This window comes from Hesperophylax consimilis, chromosome 2 (assembly GCF_061612785.1).
Source record: "Hesperophylax consimilis isolate HC1 chromosome 2, BYU_Hcon_1.0, whole genome shotgun sequence".
In the NCBI taxonomy this organism is placed as follows: Eukaryota; Metazoa; Arthropoda; class Insecta; order Trichoptera; family Limnephilidae; genus Hesperophylax; species Hesperophylax consimilis.
This window is the reverse complement of record NC_142837.1, coordinates 25,646,924-25,659,704: the sequence shown is the minus strand read 5'-3', so window position 1 is coordinate 25,659,704 and position 12,781 is coordinate 25,646,924. Positions and strand designations below refer to the sequence as shown.

Genomic DNA, 12,781 nt, shown 5'->3' with positions numbered 1-12,781 from the left:
ACGGGCCAACACTATTGTTGGGGGACGGTGGTGAAATGACATGCATTACGGTGGTTTTTGGATCAAATGGGGTGGGCAACAAGTGAATATTGTTAATTACAAATGTTGCCAATTTTTAATAGTTTCCATGATGTTATTTTTAACCCTAGATAACTAAACTGTTTTCATTGTTTCATTGTAACTACACTTTCGTCGAGTGGAATACGCAATAAAACACTAGAAATAAATCAAAATATTTAATTAAGATAGGAACTTGATACATAGCACAAAATTAAGGTTTATAATGAACAAATTAATATCAAAATATCAGTCTACACAGTGACCACACATGTCAACATTATGTGGACCACAAATAGCCTTTCTACATCTGGTGCAACGGTGTTTGGTCATCCTCCGGGTCTTGGATGGACACAGGTAGCAAATTTTTGGCACGTTTGACGTAGATGGAACTGGAGCTTTTATTGTAGAAGATTCGCCAACATTAACAATAAATATAAGAATATATGAATGTACGTAATTTAAAAATATTTTTTTTTTGTTATAACTAAACATTTGTCCAGCGGACGATGAGATGGTCATAGGGCACGTCCTAGTATGCGTGTGGCCGCAATCGCGTCACGTGCTGCACTGTTTACTCAAATTAGGAAGGTAACGAAAGAGTCAAGGTCGGGGAGGGGGGGGGGGGGGGGGGGGGGGGAAGGAGGTGATTTTGAATTTCCCCGAGTAGCGCGTCGTCGCCTCGACGAGCGATTAGTTTATCTAGGGTTAAATATTTTATATTGGTAGTTATCCTGTTTTGAAAATTAATTCTAAAACTGGACACACGACGGAGCTAACGAGCCATAATTCTTTATGTGTGAGGAAACTCAGAGGTGAGTGAGCTCGGCGTGGCTCGCCCGGATAGGCTTAATTTTTAAGTCCAAAATAAGAGTCGTGGCTCGATCGGCCATATGTGGCAAATCCCTGCGCCAATCCGAATGGTTCCGACGAGTTCCCGAACCTAGCCGACCGTAGGTAAGCGGTTTGAGTGGGCAGCCTTCTCAATATAAAATGACGTCAGTCCGGCAATAATAAGTACAATTATGTAAATTATTGTATTATAATAAGTATTATTATTGTAAATTATTATCGTAAATAAACAACCTTGCAATATTGACGAATCGTTTATAATCATTGAAGTCTCCCACAATTCACTTCCAGTAGGAATCTGAAGATTAGTCGTCATTTTTTATTTTCGAAAATTCGGTTTTTGTATGAAGATTCTTAAGAAATAGGTGCAGCGCACTGCCAAACTGAAATTTCCTGTAAATCTTCAAACAAAGAACCAAATATTAAAAAAAAACTTTTTCGGCTACAACAACGTCAATAATGCCACTGGGTATGTACCTTCGATTGTGGTGCTATGTGACTACTTCTTCCACGCACGATTAACACTTTCGAACAATCACCGTACTTACCCATATATATTTTATAATGCGTCCTAACTAAAACCTTTAAAAGAAAATTAAACGTTAGGTACATTAAATTATGTGTATATAATATATACGATGGTCTCGACTAGCAATCCGGAGATAGCGGGTTCAAATTCCGGTATGCACAAGAAAATTTTATTGATTAATTTGTGTTATTTCACAAATTATTAATTTAAAAATAATATACAGTATATTTGCAACGCATACTCTCAGCATCGCCCTGGTGTAAGACAACTATTCCGAATGGAAACGTTTCTTGAAATGGCTTGGTAACCAGATCTGAATAGCCAGGTACTTACCTATATTTCTCTTCTCCATCTCCTTCCCCTCCCTACTACCTAGAACCTCCCGACATACCGCAATTGGGGATGCTATGGTCTTACTGGCTCCAAACAACAACAAGAGTTGCAACTGGGAGTAGTTGCAACTCTTGTGCGGTATCCACATAAAAGTATGCATGTGTGTACAAATGTACATGTGTAGAATAAGGAAGAAAACAAGAAGTGCCTTCCATACAAATTTGAATTGAAACAAATGATTCAATTACCACGGGATCTGCATCCCATTTGACTTTCGCAATCATGGTGAGACACAGTTTTATTCTTGTTTTTATACAAATCGGTAGATACGTTAACTTTTCTCGCATGATTATTTTACCATTGGTTCTCGACCAATGTGTTAACCCCTACAACGTGTCAATACTAGTTTAACCAAACATTATTATTATTTGAGTTAAATATATCAATTTGGAACCCTTTCGGCGAAACGATTTTTGGAAAACATCGATAAATGGAAAACAAAATTCACAAAGAGAGGCAGATGTCCCAATGGTTTCGGCGTGCTATTAGTATTATGGAATAGAGAATGGAGGAGACCTGTTATAAATCAACAAACCCCATATTATTATCATCAGATGTCTATTCGAAAATGTGCCTTTTATTATGCTTAATGGTGTTTACGGAATCATAACATTTCTTTTATGGCATTTTAAAACAAACTGAAAAGGTTTAAATTATTGGTAATACCCACCTACGACGTCTTTTAAAAGTATTTTTAAATGTATTATTTATCAAATATAAGAATAAAGGAAGAGCTTTATTAAATTTCCTTACCTGATAATGAGCGAAAAATATATTTTTCTTTCGAAATGTGTGAACTTAGGCACGAAATTGAGCTTTTAAAAATTAACAACGATATAAATAAAAAGTATAATTTTGCTTTTAAACAAATCCGTTGTTAAAAACCAGGCGATATATCTTTCATGTAAATATTTTATTGTTCCTTGGCAGGAACTGTTGTCGTAGAATCTATATGCGTTTAGTAATTATTCCCAATAAAATACTTGAAAATTAGTATATTAAAGTATAAGTGGATAAACAGGTCTTTAAAACACGCGCGATTTTTCGAGCACGACGGCGTAGCCGAGTGCTCGAAATAAAGCAAGTGTTTTAAAGACCAGTTATCCACGAATACTTTACGCTTTTTTTTTTCTTGGTACACTTTGAAAACATAAATATTGATATTATTATTAAAAATTTGGAAATAGGAACTATTCATGAATTCGTGATGTGACATCACAATATCTTGTTGTCATGGAAATGAAAAACACAAACATTAATTTGCAATCTGTCACATAAGATTAATAGTTGACATCACAGTTTTTACTAGTTATTGTGGGTTGTAAAATGAGTTCTAACATTCATAATTTAAATACCAAAGCATAATCGCGGTTAATACCTGAAAAATAAAATACCTATTTGACGTTTAAAATATTCCTGTCAGATTTATAGTTAAAAGTTGACATTTAGACTTCACATTTTGTTGATTTGTTGATGTTGCCATGGTAACTTTAAAAAAACGCGCGTTCCATAAAGTGCGATTTAAACACGCTAGAGCGTACTTTAAATGAGTAAAAAAGGGCACCAATAAAAAAAAAATATTTTTGTTCCTCGTGGGATCGAAAACTCTAAGGCAGTGTTTCTAAACCTTTCTCTTTTTGTTTTTTGCGTCATGAGGGAGGGTGAGGAGAGCGGAGGGGGGGGGGGGGCTGGATTAAATAAAATAGATTAAACTCAAACCGAAAAAATGCGCCGCAGGAGAAAATTTTTAACATTTCAGGTCAAATCACAAAATGCATGTATCGTCGTGAAATATTTAAAAAATATATATCAAAACGATGGCCCCTGACGATCTAAGCATTTTTTAATAGACACAAATAATTATCGAAAAGTCGAACAAAAAACATAAAATATAGATAATTTATTATTCATCGCAACTCGACAGCCAACACATATTCGAATTATCTTTAACCTCGATACGCATCTTGTTGACATTTGCGTTAGTGTTACCATCTTTTTCTCGGAAAGTCAAGGTTGCAAAATAAATAAATTTTATTTTCGACAAAAAAAAAATATTTGTGCATTTCCCCCCACAAAATTCAAATTGCTTCTCGGTAGGGCGTGCGCTTAACGTTGAGAAACACTGTTCTAAGACTCCTAATTAAACCACCTAACTTTTACATTTTGAAAACAGATCGTACTTACTACGTACTGGATATCAAATATGCACATCTAGACGCCAGCCCACGAACAAGATACAATTAGGTACCGTCTAAAAATCTTCATAAATAAATTAAGCTCTATAACTCAATATTTACAGTATCCAGAATAAGTTTTTTTTCCGCAAATAGCCGAGACACAAACTTTTTCGCATTAATGATTCAATTATACAACCACACAATTCACTAGTATCATTTAGAACACGTTGGTGAAGTATCCATCTTATTTTGGGGATTAATTTTTATTTATTTAAATTATGATTCAAAAGTAAATCGTAGGTTAATAATATTAAAGAAAAAAATAAGAATTCGACTTCAGTATTCAAGCTCAAAGCAAACTGTCAAAGCAGCGCGCGCATACAATCCAATGAATTAGTAATGGAGTATACGATTCTGTGCATTATACATATGAGCATTAAATACGGTTTTTGTACGTTGGATGCTGTCATTAATGTCGTATGAAGTTGACGAAGGTATTGGCTTGCGGGACTCAGTGCGCATGCGTGGCAAGAACGTACGTTCTAGCATATGGGAAGCGATTTACAAATCGCCTCCATCCCACAGTATTGCTTGTATAGGTGTGTTTTACGCATTTTACAGTATTTGAGAATGTATGTGTATTTAGACTCGCTCGCGCTGTTTGTATCTTGTCGTTTGTTGTGCATACACAGAATCGGGACTATAATATGCACGATGTCTTATAATAATAATATTTGTATGATTTTTTCATCAAAAATCACATTAAGGTCGCTGTAGAAATATTAAAATATTTAAATTGCAGTATTGCTGTTTACGGCTAGAAGTCCATTACTCTATAATGCAGGGATGCGGACTTGATATATAGTTATATATTATTTAGTTATTGATATATATATATATTTATATATAATATATATAAATAACTAAATAATCACCAGAAGCATTGAGCTATAGATACAATTAGAGGCGCTATTGCGACTTACAGCTTTTGACAAATGCATAATCTTCTTAATTTGTGTTCCACTTGATGATCGATGCACACGCATAATGCATCTAGAACGGATTTTGTAGTTTCCGGTCATTCGGCGTTAGAGCGTTGGGAGCGTTGATGGTGAAATCGGACTTATTGGACGTACAAAAGTGGAACATATTTATTCGCTTCATGTCCCTTCTAAATATAATAACACATCAATGACCAGAAGCTTATTTTCATTATTCCGACATTCTAAGAAATCTGCTAGTGTTTTCGCCGTTATTCGACTTTTCACTACTTTTTATAAATATATGTAGAAATCTTCCGGAAGAAATTTTATAAATGATAGTGAAATTCGTATCAAAATCCGTTGCTTAGTTTATAAGAACTAAGCGCACAAACAGCCGACTTTATTTTATACTATTTAGAGATATATTTTTTAGATAAATTGAAATAAATTTAGCACGCTATCTCGAAACCCCTTGAAAATATTATGAGGAATTACTTATATATCTCATACAACAGAAATTCGCCCTATACGAGAGGCGTGTCACTCGACATACCTTGTTAATGCAATACCTTTTCTTACATCAGTTTTTATATAAATTAAATTTGCCGTCGCCCGAAATTGGAGCAAAAATAATCGCACACAGTGTTCAAATTACAAGGCTCGCCATATCACACTATCTCTTTTATTTTTCAATACGTAGAATGAATTAGTTTATTCTCTTTCTTATACGTTGAGTGCAGTGAATTTATAGGTAAATAAAATACATGCGTGTTAAGGCAATTTTACCTTGGAAAGAAATATACTCGTAGCAAGGTTGATATGGTACGAGATTTAGTTATGTGACTTGTAACAGTGAGAGTGTCACAATGTCAGTTGTGGGAAAACCTCAGGCACCCAATGACAAATAATGGCACTTGCGTAAATTGGAAAGATCCAAACAACAACGCCCATTTACGACGCCTATTTCGCAAATTGTAAGTTAGCAAACAAGTTTATTAAATTTATTTAAAAATTGCGCGTGTGCGTGTATCAGTTAGAATTTTTAAACATATTTTTTTAGTAAAGTAATCATTTCTAATTTAGAAATTATTTATTTGTTAAAATTGCATCACAAATTACGCTGTGAGTCTCTTTTAAGTGAATTTGACTCTCAATCTTCCATATAATTTTTGGAAGATTGAGAGTCAAATTCACTCAATCTTCCAAAAATTATATGGAAGATTGAGAGTCAAATTTCAAATTCTTTTAAGTGAATTTGACTCTCAATCTCCCATATAATTTTGAAATTTTCCCATTTGAACCAAATCAATTACTCAAATTCATTTTCCTGTTTCAATAATTTATAATGATGGCCTAGAACATCCTTGAAGAGTGAAAAATAGAAACATATGAAAAAAAGGTATTTTTGTCAAATTAATGAATGAAGGAATTTCTTAAATTTTTTGAGAAATTCAGTATTGTTTGTTATTGTTGCCTGTTTCAAATAGAGTATTTTTTAAAAAGTGAATGTACTAATTAATAATAAATTAATTAATAAATAATTCATTTGTAAAAAAGTTTCTCTATAACTGTACTATTTTTAAGATGATCTGAAGGTAACGAATATGAAAGGCCTTTTTCTAATTTATTTTTAATGTGAAACCGCACAACAGTCTCAACAGCTCCCAATCGTCTGGAGGCAGTCAGACTATGGCATTCCCAATTGGTTTATGTTGTGAGGCTGAAGGTAGTGGGGGGAGGGGGGGGGGGGGGAGGAGAGAGGTGGGAAAGTATCTAACTATTTAAATCCGGTCATCAAACACGGAAAAAGCCATTTCAAGCAATGTTTAAATTCTGAACTTTGAATGAAGTTTGTAAATATAATTCCGGTAGCTAATCGTATTATATTGCTCCATAATAAAACACATAGCTATCGGTTGTTGAAATTGAAAAAGAAAACTTATGTATTTATCTATTATTCCTTTATTATAAATTACTTTTTACATAAGTTAGCAACTTCTTATATCAACCAAGAAAACTTTTCATATTATTTATAAAGTGCAATAACTAAGTAAAAGTCAATACACTAGACTAAACATGAATCGCTTTTAATAAATATGCCTATTTCTGACTGTCCTAAAACAGGTAATCTCCTAGTTGGACAGCCAAAGATCACTGTAATATGTAATATGTCATGTTTAAAAAAAAATTAATAAATAAATAAATATAACCTATTGTTCCAACTGACTATATTGAGAAAAAAAAAACCATAAAGGGTATTGCATTACGTAACCCAAAAATGCTCATTTTCACGAAAACATCACGTTATCGAATGAATTATACCTACACCTACGTACCTACATTTTGTCGATACAAGAGGTCCCAAGAGGAAAATAGTTCCTCTCAGGGCAAATGGATCTATCCTTCCAACTGCAGTGCAAGGCGATGTTCCGAGAGAGTCGTGCAGGAGAGTCGAAAGGTCTCCCACAACCAGTCTCTGGTGTTCTAGCCTGCCACGTAGTTGGTAGGCAGACGCATCGGTCACCAACACCCGGATAAATTTCACCACATGAACCCGGGCATAATCTAAGTCACTGCTGTAGCGGGCCACTTGGAGTGATCTATGGCAGAGGTATTGGTTAATCAATAAATGGCTCCCGAAGAGGCGGTAACCATACCCATAATCCATTGACCGAATAATACGATTAATAAAACGTGAAAACATGAATATCACCTCGAGAATAAGGCATTATCTGGCCGGACGTTCAAGGCCCTTTCGAACCCCGGGGCTTGAATGAATGACAAAGTAGGGTACCATTATTATTTTTATATCACGCTATGTGGAATGATACGGTATGTTTTTGTAAACCAAGGTAGTAAAAATGTGTAAATATGTAAATGTGTTGCAATACTAACATCCTATGGAGGTAGGTACATATTCAGGTGCCTGCTTATTTAGGGAGGGGACCCGCAAACTGGATCGAGTATATAAGCGTGTGGCGAAAAGTGGATGTCACAGTTTACTTCTGGACATTTAGTAAATCAGACGAAATGGCATTCAAGGTAAGTTCAACGAATGAAAATAATGATAACTATAAGATGTTTTCGTAAATTTTGAGTATTTTCAAATTTTGGCAAAAAAATATTATTATTTATTATAAAATCTTTAAACACAAATAAAATAAATTTGATTACTCTGAAGTGGCAATGCAGTCTTTTTTTGCATAGCAGCAGTGCAGATTAATATTAGATAAGATTTTAGAAAGTGGTAAAAAACATTTTTGGTTCAACGTTACGATTTTCACATTTCATTAATGACATCCCAGTAAGATGATAGATCCTATATTGAGACAGTAATTAAACAAACAAAAACTAATCACGAAAATTCTGTCGAGTTTTAATTTTTTCATTTTATTTATATATTTCTTTGTTTAGCAATAGAAATGTTCGAATTGTATAACTGAAAATAATTTATGCAAATTTTGTTTTAACTATATATCTACTCCTTTTGTACAATAAAAATATTTTTTTAAATTCTCACAATACGTGATGCATCAATACTCGATAAAAATTTGCTAAATTTGAAATAATGATGTTGATCGATTTAGGTATTAAAAAAACCAATTCATTCTTAAATTAAACTAAAGAAAATCTTTAATCTATTTATTTTGATTTGTAGGTATTTGTATTCGCCTGCGTGTTGGCTGTTGCCAACGCTGGGGTAATCGCTCCTGTGGCCTACGCCTCCCCCGTGGCTCACTACGCCGCTCCCCAGGTGCACTATGCCCCCCAGGTTCAGCACTATGCTGCTCCCCAGGTACAGCACTACGCTGCCCCCCAGGTCCACTACTCCGCCCCCCAGGTCCAGCACTACGCTGCTCCCCAGATCCAATACGCCGCCCCCCAAGTTCACTACTCTGCCCCCCAGGTCCACAAGGTCCACTATGCCCAGGAGGAGCAATACGCACCCGCTGAATACAACTTCGAATATTCCGTCCATGATGAGCACACCGGTGATATCAAGAGCCAGAAGGAAGTTCGTCACGGAGATGCCGTCCAGGGATCCTACTCCCTGATCGAGGCTGACGGAAGCCGTCGTGTTGTAGAATACACCGCTGATGACCACCACGGTTTCAATGCCGTCGTCCACAAGGAGCCCGGACAGCACCCCGTTGCCGTCAAGAAGATCATCGCCGCCCCCGTTTACGCTCATGCCGCCCCTGCTTACGCTCATGCCGCCCCAGTCTACGCTCATGCCGCCCCTGCTTACGCTCATGCCGCCCCTGTATACGCTCATGCCGCCCCTGCTTATGCCCAGGTCGCTCATGTCGCCCCCGTCTACGCTCATGCCGCCCCTGCCTACACCCAGGTCGCCCATGTCGCCCCCGCCCAATCCCACTACCATCATTAAACCTTATTTAATGATTGCTAAACTATTCGCTTAGTTACTAGTATTTAATCTGTAAATAAATTATTTTCTGCTCACTTAAACCTTATCATTTTGCCACACCTTTCCCCACACGATTAGAACCGTGTATCGTATCATATTCGTGTTTCTCAGAGCCCGCGTGCACGTAACTAGAGTACATTCTGCTAGATCTTATTTCAGAAAAGGAAATAAATAATCACTCATGAAGCAACAACGCTGCATTGGCACTAGAGGAATGCTCGTACAAATATGAAACCTACATTAACTTGCAATCTAATCGTAATATATTATAATGGTTTCTATAATTGGGTGATTCGATAAATGAATGAATTGGGTTTATAAATGTAATGTCTTACTTATAAACCTACTCTATTTGATAAGTACACATGTCCGTCAAAAGTAATTTCTTGCATTGTGCACCTTTAATTCGTTCTTGATTATATTTTTACTAAAACAAATATTATTTAACAACAGGAATGAACATGAATCATGAACAGTTTGGTTGCTCAAAGCATAGAATAAAGAAAAAAACCAGAAGTGCCTTCATTTGAATGAAAACAAATGATCCATTTAGCTCAGTACAGCTATATAGATCTCCATCACATTTGATTTTCGTAAACAAGATTTTGTATTGTAAGTTTAAATCCATTGGATCACGAAACATGTCTACAAGGTATATTTGTGTTCTTCTATTCTATGGTTAAAAGTTACGCACAAGCGAAAAAATGTCGTGTTCTCTTTATTTATAGATATCTTTTACTGTGTGAAGGCTAAAATTTCAACTTTGAAGTTCTGAAGAAGGTCAGCTAGCAGGAGACAACATTCACCAAATGGGGTTGCCATAATCCCACCAGCTTCGGGTAGTTATGATGCAAGCAGTATCTACTCTTAGTTAAAGTATTAATTAAGGTTTTTTCCGGGGTAATGTAAAGTATACAATTTTAAGATGATCGTTAATATATTACAGTTGTAATATTGTTAGTGTTATTGCTAGCTAGCACCATGTTGAAAGAATCTTTAATTACAGGTGTATGATGTTTGATACCTACGGACTAATCACCACCAGTCAGCGCATATGAACATGTATTTGTAACATAAACTAGACACGGGTAATAAAGAATATGCCAATATTCTTACGAACGAGCGATAACTAATATTAGAATATGATGCAAACCAAGTACCAACTTCTGAAATGGTACTAACCATAGTTTAGAATTAGAATACAGCCTCCATCCTTTGCTGTCAAGGCCTAAATTAATATTTTTTACGAATATCTCTTGGCCCGTTGGTTATTTGTGGATTTTTTTTTTAAAAAGAAAGACAAATATTCCCGGGTTACGGATAACCTGACAATATTTGAAAATCTCCTACTACCACCACGGTAAGCGGAAAATGTTGCTTGTGTTGTGATGGAGGACTTAGCCAGCCGAGGAATTGAACACACTACGCCTGGGTGGCAACCAAACGCGATGTCAACTCAGCCACCAGCCGGTCATATGTACCTTAATTTTATTATTCTCTTAAAATATAGAGCGATATCGCATTTTTCGGCAATACTGGATCTATTTTTAAAATATTCTCATGTTTCAATGTTGAAATAATTTTAAAAAGGAATGCACGCTTTTTTGTTTTCTGACCATGTACGCAGTCAAGTCGATTTATGTAGGTAGATAATTTTGTAAAAATTTTACTGACAAAATGCAGACTTGGGTACAGTAATGTCTTTCCTATATATTTTCCACAGTAAATTAAAATAATTACTTAAATAATGTGTTAAATTTCATCACCGGCTCAAATCGGGTAAAGAAAGGTATTGTCTTGGATTTATGGGATCTTTTTGTTACGTTCGATCCGCACGGTAGTTTTGTATGTTGATTTGATTATGTAGATATTTCAGCAAAGCATCTTTGCAGAGATTGTTAATTTATTTGTTGCTTTTTTAAACCATGTTCAATATATGGACGCAAATCAGCCAAACGGAATAGGGCATCGCGTGCTGGAAAACTACGTCATCTGTCAAATAAACTGCATAACTCATCTGTCAAACAAAATGCATAATCGAAAAATTGTTGCAAGTAGGTACGTACAACGTACCAGCATAATTAAACACCAATATTTTATGACTGTGTCCTTGTGTGTACGAGTACCAGAGTTACCCAGAGTTTTTAGTCAAGGTCAAAATCGAAGTAAAGGAACTAGGTGGGTAGCTATTCATTTTAAGCGATGGTTTCTGGAAAATTCTGCGCTGACAATTTTTTTCGTTCGCTAGAGTGCTTTGTCTCATCAAAAGATTTTTCTTTATTTTCTTTCTTGATTTCCATGCAGACTGTCTGCATTCACAATTGTACATAAATTGCAAGAAATTGATGTTGCCCGGGTTGCTACCGACATTTGTACTAAGGAAGCATTTACCCATCTAGGTTAATTCGTGATTTGTAAAGACATTATAGATGCAGAAAAAGAATTATCTTCTCTAAAAAATCTCCGATCGACCTTGCGTGAATTACGTAAGTAAATAATATCATCAATCATAGAAATCCTACTGGTTAAATTTAGTTTGACAGAAGTTATTGTATTGTTTAACTAACAAATATAACCTTGGAGCAAGAAATCCTCGTTTGTTGGTCTGATTAGGCTTGCCTTTCCAGCCCAAATTATATTCCAACATTATTGTTTAGATGGAAATTAACAAAATTAAATGCGCTTTGAAAGAAACAAAAATAAATCTGTTAAAAATTAGGTTTCTGAATTCTAACGGGAAACGCTGGATATTTTTTGGATTCGTTTTTATTATTGTTGCATAAACCAAAAATTCTGGGGCATTTTTCTTTATAATATCAAATACATAAAAATGGATACGCCACGCGCAGTAGCGATTAAGAATGCATTAGATCAGAATTAAGTTAAAATTAATTACTTACGTCTACTCTGTCATGCAAAGAATATTATTTATAGCTAGCTTAAGTCCCCGGAATCGCACGAGCAGTTTTTTTTTGTAAGCAGTAATTTTCCTCCCATTTTGAACCACAAGTACGCAATATTCATCAACAAGTATCATCATCGCTCCCGTAAACAGTGCCTTTCTCATTGTTTTGAAGGTCATGTGTGCAAAATTTCATCAACCTTGGAATAAAACTGTAGATTTGTACAAATCAAATCCACGTGACTCTCCATTATAATACATATATTAAAATATACTTATATTATTTTACCATCGTGGTTGATTTGTATATATTTTTAGTGTTTTAATAAACAAATGTGTGAACATATTATTATTTTCTAATTATTTCCTAATAAATTGTGAAGACAAGTAGGTCTGTGATTTATATTACATTATAGTTGGTTCTTCAATTACATTTGCTGTGAGCATTTGATATATAAA

The 12,781-nt window shown here is 35.1% G+C and overlaps 1 protein-coding gene across 1 annotated transcript; it reads left to right on the top strand.

Annotated features, from left to right (window-relative positions):
* Positions 1–8,002: 8,002 nt before the first annotated feature.
* On the top strand, positions 8,003–9,446 carry LOC149425840 (uncharacterized). The gene is made up of 2 exons (XM_089644948.1): positions 8,003–8,033; positions 8,650–9,446. The coding sequence occupies exons 1-2, from the start codon at positions 8,022–8,024 to the stop codon at positions 9,379–9,381; spliced, it is 744 nt and encodes a 247-aa protein (XP_089501074.1). The 5' UTR covers positions 8,003–8,021; the 3' UTR covers positions 9,382–9,446.
* The last annotated feature ends 3,335 nt before the right edge of the window (positions 9,447–12,781 follow it).